This window comes from Lissotriton vulgaris, chromosome 7, assembly GCF_964263255.1.
Source record: "Lissotriton vulgaris chromosome 7, aLisVul1.2, whole genome shotgun sequence".
NCBI classification, from domain to species: domain Eukaryota; kingdom Metazoa; phylum Chordata; class Amphibia; order Caudata; family Salamandridae; genus Lissotriton; species Lissotriton vulgaris.
This window is the reverse complement of record NC_141695.1, coordinates 1,190,332,341-1,190,353,641: the sequence shown is the minus strand read 5'-3', so window position 1 is coordinate 1,190,353,641 and position 21,301 is coordinate 1,190,332,341. Positions and strand designations below refer to the sequence as shown.

General features: G+C 46.5%; 1 protein-coding gene across 2 annotated transcripts in view; it reads right to left on the bottom strand.

Moving 5' to 3' along the window:
- Positions 1–461: 461 nt before the first annotated feature.
- The window catches only part of FBRS (fibrosin), a 457,478-nt gene continuing 436,638 nt past the window's right edge, over positions 462–21,301 (bottom strand). For both annotated transcript variants that reach the window (XM_086931672.1, XM_086931671.1), the window contains exon 19: positions 462–2,102. In XM_086931672.1, the coding sequence (XP_086787798.1) occupies positions 923–2,102 (1,180 nt within the window). In that variant the 3' untranslated portion in view covers positions 462–922. The remainder of the gene's footprint in view (positions 2,103–21,301) is intronic.

Here is a 21,301-nt window from a genome sequence, read left to right as displayed (position 1 = left end):
TGTGGAAGAATATAAGAAGTGTGTATGAAAAGGCTTTGCTCCTTGGAAAGGACAAACTCACTCTGGACAGTCTAAAACAAAGCCAGCAAATATAAAGCCAGAAAATGTGAAATACATACCACAAATCCAATGGTAAGCAACGGGCAGAAAAATTCCAAAGGAAGCTTTCTGAATGTCCCCAAGAGGTCTTTAGCAAACCAGACAGCTGCGCTGTCGGGTAGGTTTCGACCAAAAAAGGGCTCAGCACTGGGGGAGGGAAAAACCTTAGCAGCCAGGATGAAACAATTACAGGGTTGAAGATTTTACCTGAACTCATAGTAAACTTCAATATAGAAGAGATCCCAGATGCTGGATGTTAACACATTTTTTTCCAATTGTTGAGATCATGAACACAAATATATTTACCCTTTCCTCTCGTTAGCCTCACCATCAGTGCAAAAGTCAGTCAAAGAAACATAATAGACATTTTAGGATTTAATGAAGTCACAAATGGGCCCAGAGAGCGAACAAGAGATGGGAGAATGGCTGGTGGACCATCCCAGTCTCCCACCACTCCTCTACTCCAGCACTCACCATTTCATTTACATCAGTTTCTTTTACCATTCACACACATACAGTGAAGGGGTGGGGAAGAGGGCAACCCTTCACACAAACATACAGGAATAAAAAAGAGAGATACATTAAAACAAGGGAAATGAGGTGTATGCAGTGCTTAAAATCACACCCCAAACCTTACAAATGTACAAAATATTCTCTTTAAAGTCAGGGATGCTGCGGAGTTTGAATATATAAATATTTACACATTACTTCCAAAAGCCTTTTTTCCCACCCCAAGGCTCAGAGTCCAAATACATATAATAATAATATTAATTATAATAACAACAATAATATTACTGAGAACAGACAAAGGCAGGGGACGCTATTATCTTGATTCCCTGTCCTTATATAGTGCCGAGAGGTCCCGCAACTCTGCGGCATGGGGTGTGGTCCTGCGTGGTGGTGAGCCAGGTCGCGTACTTGTGGAGGGAATAAGAGGAGGTGGGGCACTCAGCAGGTTGATCGGAGGAGTCTTACTGAGAAGGCTGTTTGGGTGGCCCATGGTGGGGTTAATTCGAGAATACAGGTGTCCCCCAAGACTTGCCATTATAGTGTGATGTGGAAGGTGGGCTTCCAAGGCAGAGTGGGGCAGCCCATATAGACGGGCCCGCTCATAGTCTTCCCGAAACATGTGCGCTCTTTCGTCCATCAGTGCAGCAGCGGCGGCACGCTCAGGCTCCCGATCTCTGAAGGCCTGCTCATGCTCGAAGTAGCGTGGAGCAGCAAGTCGCTGCAAAGAATCTGAGCGAAGGGCCAGCTCTCTGCTCAGCAGCTCTCTGCGATGCATCTCCAAGTTGCTGCGGTAGGGCTCCCTCCATGCCTCGAGGGCAAAAGAGGCGTGCGGGAAACGCTCCCCTACTCCCATGACATGTCCCATGCTGAGGTACGGTGCCATAGCTCTAGGCCTGTCAAACATTGCCAAGGTGTTCAGAGAATGCATGCCAGCAGGAGACATGTGGAGGGGTATGTGCATTCCGGCCTGGCCATGTGGAATGTTCTGCAAGGGGCTAGCATGAAGGACATTATTGGCACGCTGAACTTGTGCCATTTCAAACCCAGTCATGATCACATCCGGCTCCTCTTTGCGCTCTTCTTTCACTTTGACATCATGCTTCCTCAAAGCCTGTTCAGGCGTTAACTGCGGTTTACGGTCTGTTGCCTCACGGCTAACGCTAGACCTGCTGTTGGGCCGGACACTTTCATTCACAGGCGTCCGGACATATGGTGAATGCTCCCTGGAAACAGTTGTTTTGGAATCTTCAGAGGCCAGGCGTCTGACTAGACCACTCTCTACAATAGCATGTGTGTCACGCAGCTTCTGCTCTGACAGGTAGTGGTCTTTGCTTGGGTCTACAAGTTCCCGGCTACGCTCCCTGTCGCGTACATCACTACTGCCATGTCCACGATCATCTCCCACTGATGTACGACCACTGCAGTGTGCCACCAGAGGTTTGTGGGTTGGAGTTGCTGGAGATCCTCTGACTGGATGTTTGGAGAAGAGATCCCTGAAAGAGTGGAAAAAAATGTGAAACTAGTGCAACATCAGTAGACTGGCAGTTTTAAATCTTTCAATTTTGGGCAAACATCCTTATTCCCTTATAAATATGGATCAGAGGGGCAGAAATACAAAACCATGGATTTATCTAATATAGCAAAATGTGAACCAATTGGAACTGTACAACAAGACTGGATCCATAAAGTATCAAGTGTTAGCATTCGGAAAGTGTGGCTATATACTTCTAAGTCTATGGTTTCAAATGTTGTAGACTTTGCTTTGCTGCCTTGAACGCTCATTTTTAAATCTTTCCTTAACATTTATCTAGAACAGCAGAAGAATAATTTAATGTGGAACCAGGAACAACTGTGTGCCTTTGCCTCCATTACTACCCTAAGAAGACATTAAAAATGTCTGTCCACTTGCCATGCATGACTCAGTGCAAGTCAAGCCTTCGGTTAGTGGTAACTGGACAACTACACAATTCTGATTGGTTAACATCACGGAAAATTATTTATCTGTCCATTAGCAAGTCACTCTTTCTCTGGGACAGGACAAAAAAACAATCTTCAAAGATGACAGCAACACAGTTTTACTATGTAAAGGTAGAATGGACCGTTGTGACATCATCAAACTTGCTGCAAACAGCATTAATTCACTATCTAGTTAAAAGACAAAGGGTTAACCAGCTACCACCTATTAACCAAAACTAGTACTAGGTGGTACTCATTCATTTCAATGGCAGTCTTCATTGTTACTACAGCTCAAGCAAAATTCAACACCATCTCTTCAAAATCCCACTCTTAGTTTAGCATTACCCAAATCAACTACCAAAGACTTATTGGTTACCTACATTGGGTGGGCTAGTTAGAGGGTAGTGAGTTATTTGACATTTTCTTTCAAATCCATTTTTTCGTCACCATGTGCACTACTCCACGTGCACACATGGAGCATGCTTATTCCCAAAAAAGCACATCAATGGGAGTAGCTTTTCTTCAACTTATCTGCATTAAAGTACTCGGGCATATTGTAATTTATGGTGTTACTAAATATATATGCACACAACACTTTACTTAACTGCAACAACGCTGTCAAGCCACCCCGCCCTGGTACTTTTTTTCCTAAGCGCTATATATTTTCCCGAATAGAGCTGTCAACCTAATAGTGTACTGAAGGCCACTCTGCATTTTGTTTTTCAACAGAGTTTAGCTCTGTTGAAAGGAGGTACATCTATTCATGTAACCCCAAACTCAGTTATTTTCACGACTGCTCCACAAAGTTGATGACTGGCGGTGCAAGCAATAATTCTACTTTAGGGGTACAAGACTTCCCTGGAGTAGCCAGGTAAAACTCTGGCCACAGCCTCCAAGTAAAGGTCTGCCCAGTTTCCCAATCTGTGGTCCTTTGCCCATCGCTGCATGTCGATAGCACAGTTCAAAATGGCAACATGTGTGCAACTGCCAAGATGGTGGGCCTTGCACCTGCATCTGTGGTGGAAAGAACAGAAAAAAACCAAAAAACAAAGAAAGAACAGAACCATGCACATCTTTGTTCTTCGGGCCGGATTCCTGAAATTGGAGTTGCCCACCGACTGAGCAGACTATTATGAAGCATTTAAGTGCCTTCCCTTTTATTGCACAAATGCCTACATTATTTTTAACTGAGCTAACACCTCTCCCTTTGTGGGATCTCTCTTTAGGAACAGGTTAAGATTCCCGATCATGGATATTGTAACTGATTGCACAGCTCACTGGCACTATGGCTTTTTTCATGTACAGAAATGCTACACCTTGTTTTCAGCTTTCCTCTATGTTAGGATGGGTCACAACAGAAGACATGATGTATTTATAACCAACTCCACCTTTTGAAAAAAGCAAACTTCCGATACCAGCTACGGTGCTACTGTTTACTACGATCAGCTTTAACCTATTGAATACACGGTTGAAACCAAGAGGAGCTAACCACCACAGTTTTTTCCAGGCAATTTAATCCTTTGAGCCTAGAAAGGATTACCTCATACGGCAGTATGTGTGGTCTCACAGAGTGACATGAAGATATCCAAAGGGACATTGTGTGCATACCAGTGTGACTTATCTTTCTGCAGGCTTTGCCCATGGTGGATAGGAAAGCCTGACCATCCTTATTCCTATCAGAAACTGAAGTTACCTGTCTCTAGAGGGGGGCTTTTGCTTTCCCTGCTCCTGCAATTGTTCAGTGGAGGTTTCCAGTGCCAGTGAAAGTCCTTTGTTAACAAAAAACATACCATCTGTGATGCTGACCATATTTTAGAAACCCTGACTCCCTGGCTGCACCAGTCACACATGGGCACACTTACACCAGGTTAAACTAGCCAGATCTCCACCTACCTGCCTCAGGAAGCTGAGAAAACCAATAACAAAGGGATTTCTGGCACATTCCCCCAATGAAATGAAAGAAAACAAAATGTTGCTTACTTGCAATCCTGGCTCTCCTACAGGGGAATCTCCGTTAAAATCATAAGCACTAAAATGTCATGTAAAACAGGGGACCCCAGAACCATTTTTACACAACACTAATCAACTTTTTCTTTCTTTTTGACAGCGAATTGCAGGCTATAGTGGTCTAGGTTTATTACACTTAATAAAATAAAACAAACTTTAATTTAAAAAAATGTTTTTAGTTAAGAAAAACAAGTTACTTACCTTTGGTAAAGCTTTCTATGGTGGATCCAGTATCTGCCTGTGGATTCCTCACCTTGTGAATATCCCCTGCGCCAGCAGCATTCGGAAACTTTTGTAGCTCTCCACGCCGACAAGGACGCAGACGACGTCACAGAGGCACGGCTTCGCTCGCGACCTCTCTGACTTCAGCGGATCCATAAGAGCCTCGTCAGCGTGAGGACGTCAGTTCTGCCCTTTTTTCCGTGCCCCAGAGGCACACGGACGGACCGACATAAATAGGTACAGTATACATAGTTCACAGTATTCAAAGCAACACACACACAGTGTGAAATCAATGCAAAAAGCAAGAAGAAATAAACATTTCCATTAAAAGACAACCATAAAACAATCATTATGCAGGCATAGAAGAGTGGACAACGGGGAGGCGAGTGGGTCAGTGAGGAATCCACAGGCAGATACTGTATCCACCAGAAAAAGCGTTACCGTAGGTAAGTAACTTGTTCTTCTGATGGATACATCTGCCAGAGGATTCCTCACCTTGTGAATAGAATCCCACAGCAGTTCCCACTACCAGAGGAGGGTATCCACTCTTCTATACCAAGAAATGCTGTAGGACAGAGCGCGCAAAGTGGCCATCCCTCCTCACTTCGGAATCTAAACAGTAATGCTTCGCGAAAGTGTGGAGGGAGGCCCAAGTTGCCGCTCTACAAATTCCTCAACAGGAACACCTCTAGATAAGGCATATGTAGAAGACTTTGCCCTGGTAGAATGAGCTCTTAAACCCTCTGGAGGTTCCTCACCAGCCAAAGAGTAACACATCTTGATGCCCAAGACAATCCATCTGGAAAGTGTGCGCTTGTGCACCGCTCTGCCTTTTTTGCAGCCAGCAAAACCCATGAAGAGCTAGTCATCCACACGATAGTCTTTCGTTCTATCAAGGTAGAAGCTCCCCGCCATCTTTGGGTCCAAGTGGTGAAGCTGCTCCTCCTCCTTGGAAGGATGAGGGGGAGGATCGAAGCAAGGAAGGGTAATGGATTGCCCCAGATGGAAGGGAGTTACCACCTTAGGCAGAAAAGCAGCCCTGGTCTTAAGAACCATTCGTTCAGCATGAATGGTCAAGAATGGGGGCTTTGAACTAAGAGCTTGAAGCTCTCTTACCCTCCTTGCCGAGGTAATAGCAATTAGAAAGACGGTTTTTAAAGACAACAGTCTCAAGGGACAATTGTGCAAGGGTTCAAAGGGGGAACCCATCAAGTAGGTTAAGACCAGATTTAAGTCCCATTGAGGTACAATAAATTGAGTGGGTGGAAATTGTTGCTAAGGTCCTTAATAAAACGTAACACAATAGGAGATTTAAATAAGGACGGCTAATTCGGCAAACACAGGAATGCCGACAAAGCCGATAAATAGCCCTTCACAGTAGACACTGCAAAGCCCTGTTGGGCTAAAGAAAGTGCAAACTGAAGGATGTTGGATAAACGGGCCCTTAAGGGGTCAATAGACTTCTCTCCACACCATGAGAGAAATTTGGGGACCACCTATAGGAATAAATAGACTTGGTAGAGTGCATCACATCCACCAAGTCAGCCGGGAGAGAGAAAGAATTCAGATTGCCCCGTTCAATCTCCAGGTATGAAGGTGTAAGCTCTGGAGGTGGGGGTGTAGAACCTGCCCCAGCGACTGCGAGAGATCTGCCCTGTGAGGGAGACGGAGCGGAGGGCACGAGGAGAGGTGAAGAAGATCTGTGTACCACACCCTTCTTGGCCAATCCGCGCGATCAATATGACTTGGGCCCGGTCTTGGCGAATCTTCCTCAGAACCCGAGGAATCAAGGGAATGGGAGGAAACGCATAAAGGAGTTGTGAGCCCCAACTCAACTGAAATTCGTCCCCCAGTGCTCCCTGCATCGGATACTGGAGAGTGCAGAATGACGGGCAGTGAGAGTTCTCTTGAGTGGCAAACAGGTCCACCAGAGGAGTTCCCCACATCCAGAAGATGTGACGGACCACCACCGGATGAAGCCTCCACTCGTGATCGCCTGAAAACTGCTGACTGAGACGGTCTGCACGTACGTTCAGAACTCCGGCTAGATGATTTGCCATCAGACAAATCTAGTGGTCCCGAACCCAGGACCAGAGACCCAGAGCCTCTCTGCAGAGACAATGCGACCCCACTCCACCCGGTTTGTTGACATACCACATCGCGGTAGTGTTGTCCGTTAGGACCTGAACCAACTGACCGCCACAAGTATCGCCCGCAACTCTAGAAGGTTGATGTGAAACAACCTTTCCTCTGGAGGCCAAAGACCTTTGATCTGCAGATCCCCCAGATGAGAACCCCACCCTAGAGTGGATGCATCCGTTATCACTGTGGCCACTGATGGAGGGAGGTGGAAGGGCTTTCCCGGAGTCAGATTGCCCTCCACGCTCCATCAAGACAGATCTGCTGCAGCTTCTCTGGAGATCCTCACAGACTTCCTGAGATCTCCTTTGTGCTGATACCACTGCCTGTGGAGGCACCACTGGAGCGCCCTCATGTGCCAGCGTGCATGGTTGACCAAGAGAATGCAGGAAGCAAACAGACCGAGTAGGCGAAGGACCTTCAGGACTGAAACGACCGCTCCTTTGTAAAACAAAGGATTCATTTCCTGAATGTCGAGAATCCTTTGTGGAGGAGAGAATGGTCAACAGACAGTAGTATCCAATACCGCCCCTATGAACAGGTTGCGCTGTGAGGGCACCAGGTGAGACTGGATAACGTTTATCGAAAAACCCTATTTGTACAACAGCTGAGTTGTCACTGGCAGATGATGAAGCACCTTCTCTGGCGACTCCGCAGCCAGTCGTCCAGATAGGGGAAAACTGGAATCCCCGACCTCCTGAGATGGGCTGCCATCACCTGGGTGAAGACTCGAGGTGCAGTAGTAAGCATAAACGGGAGGACCGCAAACTGATAATGTTGCGACCCCACCCCACCATGAAACGGAGGTACTTACTGTGCGACTTCAGGATCGGGATATGAAAATACACGTCCTGCAAGTCGATCGACACCATCCAGTCCTCTTGCTGCAGGGCTTGAAGAACCTGCGCTAGGGTGAGCATCTTGAACTTTTCTTGCTTCAGAAAAAGATTCAAGATCCCGAGATCCAGGATTGGATGTAACCTGCCATCCTTCTTGGGTAGCAGAAAATACCGGGAGTAGCATCCCTGACCCCTTTCCCGCTCTGGCACCACATCTATCGCACCTTTTTTAAATAAAGCTAGAACTTCCCCTGTAGAAGATGGTCCTCCGAGCAAACCCCTTGACAAGGAGGGTAATTTAGAGGGAATTCCCGAAAGGGAAGAGCATACCCATTCTCCACAATATTGAGAACCCAAAGGTCTGTAGTAACTGATTCCCAATCTTGTAAAAACTGAGTAAGCCGACCCCCCACAGGACCAGCATGATCCAGAATGGCGGATCTAGGGCTGCTTTGCTGTGGTAAAAGGAGAGAGGTAGAGAGGAGGAGGAGGAGGAGGAGGAGAAGGAGGAGGAGGAGGAGGAGGAGGAGGAGGAGGGCTGAAGACCTTGTGGGGCTACCTCTGTTCCTGCCCCTATATGACTTATATAGGGTGTTCTGCTGCTGAGGCTGTCTTTTTGTCCGAAAGGACAATCTTTTAGAGCCCCTGAACTTCCTATAAGAAGAAACCCTAGGTTGTTTCTGCAGGCCCAGAGACTTGGCTGTAGCCTTGCTTTCTTTAAATCTTTCCAAAGCTGCATCTGCCTTTTTCCCAAAAAGTCCAGAACCATCAAATGGGAGGTCCAAAAGAGTTGCCTGGACATCCGAAGAGAATTCTGAAGACTTAAGCCAGGCACTCCTCCTAGATGCAACCGAAGGAATATGCTACTTACCAGTATGCATCTGTTCTTGGTATGTAGGGCTGCTGACATTCATATCTGTGCATAGATCGCCGCCTAGTGTTGGGTCCGGATGATTGCATATTGTTGCCCTGGAAGAGTCTTCGAAGTATCACGAGATAGGTGGCTCCTCCCTCGGACTACAGTGCGCAGGGGCATCCACTCCATCCCCAGATTGTTTTTCGCCATTGTGGCAGAGAAGGAGTATAGTACCGTAAGAGATGTCCATGCAAAGAATGAATGCTGCAGCTGCGACAGGCACCGGGGAGGCGGGTGGGCGATATGAATGTCAGCAGCCCTATATGCCAAGAACAGATGCATACTGGTATGTAGCATATTCCGTTCGAGGCATGTGGGATGCTGAATTCATATCTGTGCATAGAATGTTTAGCAGTATCTCCCTTAGCGGTGGCTACCTGTGTCAGCTGTAGCAGTCTGGAAAAGAGTTTTGAGAACAGCCTGTCCTACAGCAGCTTGTGGTTTAGAATGTACATCTACACAATAGTGTTTTGTAAATGTATGTATGGTTGACCATGTGGCTGCTCTGCAAATTTCGTGTAAAGGAATATTTCCTAGGAAAGCCATGGATGCCCCTAGCTTGCGTGTGGAATGCACTCTGGGGGGACTGTTAAGGTGCATTTTGCCTTTATATAACATTTGTATGCACTTAACTATCCATCTGGCTATACCTGATTTTGAAAAAGGGTTACCCTTGTGTTGTGGTGAAAAGGCAACAAAAAATTGTTTTGTCTTTCGAAATGTTTTGGTTCTGACTATGTAATATAGCAGAGCTCTTTTGACATCAAGGGTATGCAAGGCCCTTTCAGCTACTGTTTGTGGGTTCTGAAAGAACAAGGGCAGTTCTATAGTTTGATTTATATGGAAGTGGGATACCACCTTTGGCATGAACTTCGGGTTTGTTCTAAGAACTACTCTATTTGCATGTACCTGAATGAATGGCTCTTGAATAGTTAGGGCTTGCAGCTCACTAACTCTTCGAAGCGAAGTAACGGCAATAAGGAAAGCCACCTTCCAAGTAAGAAATTGTAGTTCGCATGAGTGCAGTGGCTCAAAGGGTGGTCCCATTAGTCTGGTTAAAACAACGTTTAGATTCCAGACTGGTGATGGTGGATGTCTTGGAGGAATTACGGGTTTAAGTCCTTCCATAAACGCTTTAATTGCTGGCTCCCTGAATAGTGAAAGGTGTTGCCTGTTTAACAAATTTGCTGCTAACGCAGCTAGGTGTATTCTGATGGAAGAAAAAGCTAAATTGCATCGTTGGAGGTGCAATAGGTAGCAAATGATGTTTTGAGTGGAAGCATCAAGCGGGTTAATGCCATTGTTATTACAGTAAATGACGAAACGTTTCCACTTTGCTGCATAGCATGCTCTGGTGGTGGGTTTCCTTGCCTCTTTGATAATATTCATGCAGTCTGTAGGCAAGTTGAGGTACCCAAATTCTAGGATTTCAGGAGCCAGATCACTAGGTTGAGCTGTTGGGGATCTGGGTGTTGGATTTCGCCATGGTTCTGCGTTAGAAGACTGGGTGTTAGTCGCAGTCTTTGATGAGGCACCACTGATAGTTCTAGGAACGTTGTTTACCATGGTTGCCTCGCCCACGTGGGAGCAACTAGGATTAGCGTCAGCGAATGTTGGCGCATTTTGCGTGCCACCAGTGGTATTAGTGGAGCTGGGGGAAAAGCGTACGCAAATTTGCCTGACCAGTTCATCCATATCGCATTGCCTTGCGACTGCGGATGTGGGAACCTGGCGGCAAAGTACTGGCATTTTGCGTTTTCGCTTGTGGCAAACAGATCTATTTCTGGACGTCCCCACTTCCGGAAGAATGGTTGGAGCACTTTGGGGTGAATTTCCCATTCGTGCATCTGTTGGCTGTGCCTGCTGAGCAGGTCGGCTACTTGATTGTCCTTGCCTGGGAGGTGTTCTGCCATGAGAAAGATGTTCCTCTGAATGGCCCATTTCCACATTGCTTGAGCTAGGTGCAACAGCTGTGGCGAGTGTGTTCCTCCCTGTTTCTGAATGTAATACATAGCTGTCACGTTGTCCGTCCGGATCAACACAGCTTTGTTGCGTAAGTGTTTCGCGAAAGCTTTTAGGGCTAGAAAGATGGCCATCAATTCTAGGAGATGGATATGCATTTTCTTTTGCTGTATAGTCCAGAGTCCCTGCACTGTGTAGTGTAGGACCTGGACTCCCCATCCTAGTAGGGATGCGTCCGCTGTTAACACTATTTGTGGGACAGGCTCTTGGAACAGTAGACCGTTGCAAAGGTTTTGTGGATTCCACCAATGCAGAGAGTTGTATGCACGACTGGTCACCAACACTAGGTCTTTTAATTGCCGTGAGCCTAGTTCCACTGCCTTGCTAGGCATTCTTGTAGCGGACGCATATGTAGTCTGGCGTGAGGGACTATGAATATGCACGAGGCCATCATGCCTATTAGCTGCATAAACACTCGAGCTGGTAGTGAGTGTTGGGGTCTGAACTTTTGTATCAGCGTCTGCATACCCTGGACCCGTGCGGTGTTGGGATATGCTTTTGCTGACAGTGAATCTATTGTCGCTCCCAGGTACTGTTGGACGTGGGAGGGTTGTAGGTGTGACTTTGGGTAGTTTAGTGAGAATCCTAAACTGTGCAGTAGGTGTATGGTCTTTGACATGTTGTCGGCACATTGCTGGGCTGTTGGCGCGTGTATTAGCCAGTCGTCCAGATAAGGGTACAAGTGTATGTGTTGCCTTCCGAGATGTGCTGCTACTGTAGCTAGACATTTGGTGAACACTCTTGGAGCTGTTGTCACCCCAAATGGCAGGACCTTGAATTGGTAGTGTTGCCCTTGAATGGAGAACCTCAAATACTTTCTGTGAGCAGGGTGTATTCGTACATGAAAGTATGCATCTTTGAGGTCCAAAGTTGCGAGGAAGTCTCCCTGTCGAAGCAATGGTAAGACTTGCTGAAGAGTGAGCATGTGAAAATGCTCTGACAGAATGTAGAGATTGAGGGGCCTGAGGTCCAATATTGGTCTGAGACCCGTCCTTCTTTGGAATTAGGAAGTATAGGGAGTATACTCTTCAATCAATCAATCACGGCATTTATAAAGCGCGCTACTCACCCGGGAGGGTCTCAAGGCGGTGGGGGAGGGGGTGTGTTACTGCTCGAACAACCAGGCCTTGAGCTGCTTTCTGAAGGAAAGATGGTCTTGGGTTCGCCGAAGGTGGGTGGGGAGGGAGTTCCAGGTCTTGGCTGCCAGGTAGGAGAAGGATCTTCTGTCCCCTAATGTTGCAGTGGGACTGGTTCTATGGACCCCTTTTGCAGCATACTGATGACCTCTTGCTGAAGTAACGTTATATGTTCTTGTGACATAGGACGGTGGACGAGTGGAATGTTGGGTGGAGTTGAGGTGAGCTCTAGGCAATAGCCATGTTGGATAATTTGCCTGACCCACTTGTCTGTGGTGATATTTAACCAGACTTGTTGAAATTGTTGTATTCTTCCCCCGACTGATGTTATGTGGTCTGGGGAGAGTATCAAGAAGTCACTGCTTTGTGTTAGTGGAGGATCTATTTGTATTGCCTCCACGACCTTTGCCTTTGGTATCGTTTCCTCTATAACCACCCCTGCTGGTGTTCTGGTTATATGTGAATTGTGTGTTAGTTTTGTAGTTTGAGGATTGCTGTGATGTTCCTCGCGCTCCTCCTCTATAATTGGAGCCACAGTGTTGTTGGGACTGAAGTGCTCCCATAGATTTTGCTGTTTCTGCATCCTTTTTCATTTTGTCCAGAATGGAATCAACAGCTGGACCAAATAAAAAGTCTGGGTTAATTGGCTGATTAAGAATTGTCGACTGGACTTCATTCTTGAAGCCTGATATACGAAGCCATGCGTGTCGCCTTATTAGCACGCTGGTATTAATGGATCTGGCAGCTGTATCTGCCGCGTCTAGTGCACACTTAATGGTTGCATTGGTGATGAGCTTTCCCTCTTGTATGAGTTCATCAGCCTGCTGTTTGTAGGGATCAGGCAAGTGTTGGAGAATTTCTTCCAAACTGTCGTAGTGCGCCCTATCATATCTGGCCAGCAAGGCCTGTGTATTGGCTATTCTCCAGGAGTTTGCTGCCTGAGCCGCCAGTCTTTAGCCTGATGCCTCAAATATTTTAGATTCCTTGTCTGGAGGTGCAGCCTCACCAGTAGTTTGTGAGTTTGCACGCTTACGTGCGTTTGACACCACTAAGGAATCTAAGGGTAGCTGTCCTTTGATGTATGTAGGATCTATAGGTGCAGCTCTGTATTTTTTCTCAATTCAAAGTTTATAACCCGGGCTCTAGCAGTGTCCTTAAAAATATCACCTGCGTGTTTTAACACCCCTTTTAGCATTGGGAGTGTTTTAACGTGTCTTTCCGTTGTTGTAAGTGTATCAAAGAGGAAGTCTTCCTCAATAGCATCAGAGTGCATCTCTACATTGTGGTAGGTTGCTGCTCTATCTAACAGAGAATTAAATGCAACTGTATCCTCTGTGGGTGATGGCTTAGTAGGGTATACTGTAGGGTCTGTAATGGGCAGAATCCCTTTATTTTCTGTTTCCCTTCCTGTACCCCATGGCTGTGTGTCTGGCTCTGTATTTGGGTTTTGTGGATAACCAAAACTTACATCTGCGTCCTGATCTTCATCAGGGTTGTAGTCAGAGCGTATTGGTGAGTTTGGGGTATAAGGAGTAGTAGGCATAGCAGGAGTGATAGGTTCAAAGAGGATAGGAGAGGTAGCACAGTCTCTTTCTTTAGGGGGATCCTGTAAGAGTCTTCAGCTGTTAGAGACCTTTTCTTTTTAGTATAGACAGTCACTTTGCCAGTTTTTGGATCAATGTAGATTTTTGACTGGTTGTCTGTGGAGGGATCTGTGTGAAGAAGCTCCTCTTCCACAGTTGTTGGTTTTGATGTTCCAACCTTTGCTTTCTTGTTTTTTCGGGTCGATGGTTTTTGGTATTTCGACCGTTTTAGGTGGTTGTATCGCTCTTGGTTGTTTTTCAACAGGTTTTGTTGGTTGAACGTCCTTTGGTGGCTTCACAACTTTTTTCGGACTGAGCGGTGTTGTCGGTTCGATAGTCTCTTTTTGTTGATTTGAAGCCTGCTGTTTCGGGTCTATGCCCTTTTTCGGGTCGATGGTCTTTGGCTCGACCGATTTCTTTTCGTCCACCTTCGGTTTCTGTTTCGGTTCGACGCTAGTTTTGGGCGTAGGCCTTGTACTGTCGTTGACTGGTTTGTTCCCTTTGCCGATACTTGAGGCTGATTTGCTCGATTCGACATGCCTTTTGGGGGTCGATTCGACGTGTTTTTGTTTTTGTGTTGAATCGACGTGTTTTGGCTTCGAGGTTGACTTGACGGCCTTTGACTTTGAGCTCGACTCGACTGCTTTTGTCTTCGATGTCGGCGCGACGGTTTTTGGTTTGAAGGTACCGTGGCCTTCGGTTCGACGTAATTCGGTCCGAAGACCGTATTGTCGACAAGTTTCGGTCTCGATGGAACCGATGTTGTGTGACGTATCTCAGAGGGCTCTTTCGATATGTTCTTAGCCGGGCGATATGGCGGGGCTGTAGAACGAGGTTGTTGGTCTTGGCTAAGGCCTCCTGGCGATGCTTTGACCAGAGTCTCTGATAGAGGTGTATTGTCTATATGGGGCGGTGTACTCACGGTTCGCCCTTCGCCGTCATCGGAGTCGTCTTCAACTGCTACGATGTCCTGATCATAGTCTTCGAGAGCGACAATTAGTTCTCCCTCATTGGGGTAACATTCGGTGTCTGGCTCCGAGTATTGTCCGTCGTCTCGGTCTGAGTCTATGGCGCTCGCTAGATCTTCTTCGTCCCCGAAGAGGTTTTCTGGCTCCGGCGCCGACCGTTGCATTTCTTGCCTCGCCGCCCGTCGATTCCGAATAGTCTTTTTAGATCTGAACTGGGCACAGGCGAGGCAACTATCTTGGTTGTGATCCGGAGATAGGTATTTGTTGCACCCCGAATGCTTGTCTGTGTGCGGGAACTTCGAGTTGCACTGAGGGCAGTACTTGAACGGACTTCGTTCCATCGACTGTCGGTCCACGTGGTGTCGAGAAGGCCTCACGGCCCGATTCGACGACTGGAGTGCAACAGAGTTGTAAAAAGTGTATCGGCACCGAGCGCTTAACAATACCGACGGTATCCGAAGGCCTTTTGGCATTTTAAGAAGTGTTCTTGATTCCGAACTTGGAGAGTAGGAAAAGACATCCGAAACCAATGGCGGAGAAAAACAATCTGGGGGTGGAGAGGATGCCCATGCGCACTGTAGTCCGAGGGAGGAGCCACCTATCTCGTGATACTTCAAAGACTCTTCCAGGACAACAATGTGCAATCATCCAAACCCAACACTAGGCGGCGATCTATGCACATGTATGAATTCAGCAGCCCACATGCCTCGAACAAACCCATTATCCTAGCTACAGAGTCGCTGTATCACGGCCACTCTGGATCACTTGTTTTGCAGCCGCCCGAGTGTCAGACAAGACCTCTTCAAAGTTCTTTCTGTCCTCCTCCGATAACTTTGGGGCCAGTTGTTTAGCAGAATCCATCAAGGCATGGATGTATCTGGCCAAAAGGCAAGTGGCATTGGTGGACTTAAGAGCCATAGAAGCTGATGAAAACACCTTTTTAGCAGTCTGATCAAGCCTCTTAGACTGTCACCTGGAGTCTGTGGAAAAGCTCCAGCCGATTTCTTTGAGCAGGCAGCTTGAATAACTAATCTCTCAGGTGCAGGATGAGAGGATAAAAATTCTGGATCTCCTGGAGCCGTCATATCTTCTGGCAACTGACCCTGAGACTGCGGAGCCAAAAAGGGTTTTTGCCAAACTTCCATAATTGGCTCAGTGATAGCTTCATTGAACGGAAGTAAAGGTTCAATTACTGCAGAAGGAGAATGAAGTACCTCTGTCATAATGTTGGATTTAAATTCCGTTGTCGGGAGTTGTAAATCCAAAATATCAGAAGCCTTACGAATCACAGTGTGGTAAGGAACCACATCTTTAGAAGGAACCTCTGAAGGAGGAGAGAGTTGCCAATCGGTTGATAATTCCAAACCATTTGCCACTCTTAAATCTTCAAAAAAGTTTTCCGACTCCTGAAGTTCACCTTCCTCTATCTCATCCTCCCGATATTGTTGCTCCTCCATCAATCTTTGTGCATCCCTTCTAGACCTTATCTTCAGGGCCAACTGAGTCGTACATAGATCCAACGGATTCGGAACCGGCGTCGAACTTGGATCCAGGGGCACATTCGAGGTCGAGCTGACGGCGCTGGAGAAGGTGGAATCGGTGTCTACTTCCTCGGCGCCATGAAATGCCAGGACGAAGCCACAAGAAGAAAAGGCATAAAGGGAGCTGGTGCATATGCTTGAGGAACTCCCAAATTGAATCCCATGGGACCCGAAGGTGCACTAGAGGGGTACATTGCCCTCACAAAGACACCATACATGGCATTGAGATAATGCGATGGGTCTTGCCCCGGACCAGGAAATGGAAGGTACTCGCCTGGAATACGGTCAGGCATAGGCATCACTGGACTCGGGCCTGCCGGCACCGATGGTGGATCCACTGGAGTCAATGACCCTTCAGGTACTGGTACCTATTCTACCAGAGCCGGAGAATGCTCCGGAGATCGAGAAGGAATCGGCGCCGGTGATTGCGCAGGCAAAGCCACAGGAGACGTTGCTTTCTCTGGAGAAGGAGGAGTAGATACATAGTCCTCACGATGTCGACGGGCTTTCGATGACGACGACTGGGCTTCCTCCTTTTCCGAACGGCGCCGAGAGCCATGCCTCTTCTTTTTATGCTTCTTGGATTTTGAAGCATGACCCGACGTCGACTTAGAGTCCGACCTCAACCTCGATCTGGACCTCAATCTCCTCCGGCCTCTTTTCCAGATTTTCTCGATGACTTCTCCGAAAAGAGAAAACAAGAGAATAGAATACAATCTAGAAAACACAAAGTAGCAAACTACGGAGAGTCCCAAAAAACCGTTAGTCGACGGCGCGGAAAAAAGGGAACTGACGTCATCACGCCGACGAGGCTCTCTTATGGATCCACTGACGTCAGCAAGCGAAGCCGTGCCTCTGACGTCTGCGTCCTCATCGGCGTGGAGAGCTACAAAAGTTTCCGAATGCTGCTGGTGCAGGGGATAGTCACAAGGTGAGGAATCCACTGGCTGATGTATCCATCAGAAAATCTTTCATAAAGTTTCAAAGGTAAAAAGTAAGAAAACATGGCATGGTTATGTAGGCTGCTGTACTGAGGGCCTGAACAACTGATGTTGCTGCTTTTAGGAATCACACTCCACCAGTATTTTGTAGTATCCACTTGTCTGTTGATATGGACTACCAGATCGGTAGGAAATCTGAAAGTCTTCCAGACAGGTGATGAGTGGTTAGAGGGAAATGTAGGCAAGTCAGTTTTGTATTGGAGGGAAAGACACGTGTGTTTGAACCTCTACCCCTGCCTTTGCCGTTGTTGCCTCTGTAAACCCCTTTGAAGTAACCCTTAGAGGTAGAGGGTTGGTTAATGCCCTTGTAGGTTGAGGTGGTCTTCGAGGAGGTATGTTGGAGCCTCCGCAGCAGAAAGAGCGCCAACAGGAACACGCGGGCTTGTGTTAACTAAGGGCTGCCATGGATTTGGCCACTTCAGTGTCTTTCTTCATCTTTTCCGGAGAAGAATCTACCACTGGGCCAAAGAGAGGTTACTTATCAAAGGGGGAGTATAATATGGAGGTTTGAACCCAGATATGCAGAGCCAGGCGTGTCTCCTTAAAAGGATGCTGGTGTTCATATCTCTAGCAGCAGTGTCTGAAGCATCTAGGGAGCACTTGATTGCATTGTTTGAAATAAGTTGTTCCTCACTCACTAGGTCTTGCGCTTTAGATCTATGTTCTTGGGGCAGAAATTAGATCAATTGCTCCATCTCTTTACAGTACATACGGTCGCATTGTGCTAGCAACGACCAAGTGTAAGAGATGCGCCAGAAGTTTGCTGCCTGAGGCCACCCTTTTCCCCGGAGCATCAATAAGCTTGGATTCTTTATCCAGGGGTGTAGCATCTCCTGTAGTTTGGGAGTTTGCTCTTTCGTGCGTTGGACACAACCAGGGAGTTCAATGGTAATGGTCTCCTTGCATACACTGGGTCAGATGGTGCTGGCTTGTATTTCTGATCTACTCTAGAGGTAAGAATACGAGCCCCAACAGGGTCATTAAAGAGGTCATCTACATGCCTGATCATCCCTTTGAGCATGGGTAGTGTGTGTGATGACTTGTATGCTGCTAAGGGTTTCAAAGAGGAAGTCCTCATCTAGGGATTCTATGTGCAGCTGCACCCCATCGTAGTTGGCAGCTCTACCCAGTAATTCAATGGAGACTACACTATCGTCCGGTGGAGAGGGCTTGGTAGGGTAGAAGTCGGATCATTGCCTATGAGTGAATTAGTGTTGTACTCGCCCCCTGGTCTATAGGTACTGGCTGATCATCTTCATCCCCATCCACATTCCCATTCCCATCATCCTGGTTGTTAGATGTATGTGGTGGTGAATGCTCAGGTGAAATTAATTGAAAATGAGGAGAAGGAGGTGATGGAAGAAAAGGAGGGGAAGGGTTAGTTACAACACTTAAATTTAAAGGAATGCGATATTCCTCTTCTATATCATTCTTTCTTTTTAAAGTCACTTTGGTGGTCATGTGTCTAGTCTTTTGGATGAATTTATAACACCTGTTTCGAGTCTGGTTTGTTGATCAGAGTCTCAAAGGAAAATGCTACTTACCAGTAAGCATCTGTTCTTGGCATGTAGAGCATTAGATCGCCACCTGGTGTTGGGCTCTGATGATTGCATGTTGTGGTCGCCTTGGAAGAAGTCTTTGTAGTCATGAGATAGGCGATTCCTCCCTTGGACGATAGTGCGCATGGGCATCGACTCCATCCTTAGATTGGTTTTCGCCATGATGGGAAATGGAGTTAGTAGAAATAGAAAAATAGATGTCCATGTGTGTGTATCTAATTAAGATAGAACTGGAACAGATACACTGCAGCTCTACATGCCAAGGACAGATGCATACTGATAAGTAGCATTTTCCGTTCGAGGCAAATGAGCTGCAGATCTCACACTGTGCATCGATTGTACAGCAGTGTCTCCCCTAGCGGTGGTTACCTGTATCTGTTGGCGTAGTTTGAAATAGAGTTTTAAGGACAGCCTGGCCTACTGCAGCTTGCTGCTTGGCTTGCACATCAACAGTAGTGTTTAGTGAAGGTGAATTTTGTAGACCATGTTGCTGCCTTGCAGATGTCTTCTAGGGTAATGTTCCCTAAGAAAGCCATGGAGGCTCCTAGTTTGCGTGTGGAGTGCGCTCTAGGAGGAACTGTAAAACGTAAGTTTTGCTTTGTGATAGCATATTTGTATACATTTTACAATCCACCTTGCAATTCCTGCTTTAGAGATGGGGTTGCCTTTATGTGGTGGAGAGAAAGCTACGAACAGTTGCTTTGTTTTACAAAAGGATTTGGTCCTATCAATGTAATAGAAAACAGCTCTTTTTACATCTAGTGTGTGTAGAGCTCTTTCTGAAACAGAGTCTGGGTTTAAAAAAAAACACTGGCAACTCTACTGATTTAGATGAAAGGAGTAATTACTTTAGGAAGGAATTTGGGATTAGTCCGTAGAACCACTTTGTCACGGTGCAATTGTAAAAATGGTTTTTGTATAGTGAAAACCTGAATCTCACTAACTCTCCTAAGAGAGGTAATAGCAATAAGAAAAGCTGTTTTCCGTGTAAGGAATTGCAGTTCACACTTATGTAAAGGTTCAAAAGGGGGCCCCATGAGCCTTGTGAGGACAATGTTTAGGTTCCACATTGGAGAGGGTGGTAATCTAAGAGGAATGATTCTCTTTAATCCCTACATAAAAGCTTTAATTGCAGGTATCCTAAATAACGACATATGTTGTCTGTTTTCTAAATATGCTGCAAGGGCTGCAAGATGTAAACGTATAGATGAATATGCAAGATTACATCTTTGTAGATGGAGAAGGTAGCATATGATATTCTGGATGGAAGCATCCTGAGTATCAATTTGATTATTAGTGCAGTAAATGGCAAATCTCTTCCATTTTGCAGCATAGCAAGCTCTAGTAGTAGGTCTTCTGGCTTCTTTAATGATATTCACACAGTCTGGTGGTAGGTTAAGGTAACCAACCTTCAAGACTTCAGGAGCCATATCCGCCATTGTCTAACCCAGGGTGGTGTGGAGTGCAAAAAAATGATGCATTTGGGCCCAGATCTTTGGACTGGGGTGAATGTGTGACACTGATCCACATTCTGTCCATCACCTGTTTTGTTTGCAATCGCCAGATTCAGTTGACTTGGATCTGGATGTCTGATGTCTCCATGGTTCTGCGTTAGCATGGATGGCGTCAGACACAATCTGCAGTGTGGAACTAGAGAGAGTTCCAGCAGTGTGGTAAACCACGGTTGGCGTGCCCACGTGGGAACTACTAGGATGAGTTTTAGAGACTGTTGTCTCAGCTTGCGCACTACTAGTGGTATTAGTGGTATTGGCGGAAAAGCGTACTCAAATCTGCCTGACCATTTCATCCATATCACATTGCCCTTGGACAGCCGGTGTGGAAACCTGGTGGCGAAGTTTGGGCATTTTGCATTTTCGTGTGTGGCAAACAGATCTAGGTCTGGATGACCCCACTTGTGAAAGAATGGTAGAAGAACTTGCAGATGTAGTTCCCATTCGTGAATCTGTTGTGTTTGTCGACTTAACAGATCTGCTATCTGATTGTGAACTCCTGGAAGGTGTTCTGCAAGCAGATATATGTTTTGTGGAATGGTCCACCTCCAAACGTTCTGAGCGAGCTGGGACAGTAGCAGGGAATGTGTGCCTCCTTGTTTTAGAATGTAATACATGGCTGTCATGTCTGTGCGGATCAAGACAGCTTTGTTCTGTACGTGTACTTGGAAGGATTTCAGTGCTAGGAATATTACTAGCAGCTCTAGGTGATTGATGTGAAACATTTTTTGTTGAGCAGTCCATTTTCCTTGAGTTGTATGGTGGAGCAGATGTGTTCCCCATCCTATCAGGGATGCGTCTGTTGTCAGTACTATCTGTGAAACTGGCTCTAGGAACGGCCGCCCTTTGGACAAGTTTTTGGTGTTCCACCACTGCAGAGAGCGATGTGTGCAGCTATCCACCAACACAAGGTCTGTAAGTTGTCCTTGAGCCTTATTCCACTGATGTGCTAGGCATTCCTGCAATGGGCGCATTTGCAGTCTTGCATATGGTACAATAAAAATGAAAGATGCCATCATGCCTATTAGTTGCATGAACACTCTGGTAGGGAGAGAGTGTTGGTTTTGAAACTTTGTGACTAAGGCTTGAATGCTCTGTAGCCTGGCTGGACTGGGATAAACTAGAGCTGTATTGGTGTTTATGGTAGCCCCTAGGTATTGATGTACATGAGGGCTGAAGATGTGACTTGGTGTAGTTGATTGTAAACCCCAAGTTGTGCAGTGTTTGAATTGTTTGAGATAGGTGTAGGCCACACTGCTTGACTGACTTCGCTTTTATGAGCCAATCGTCCA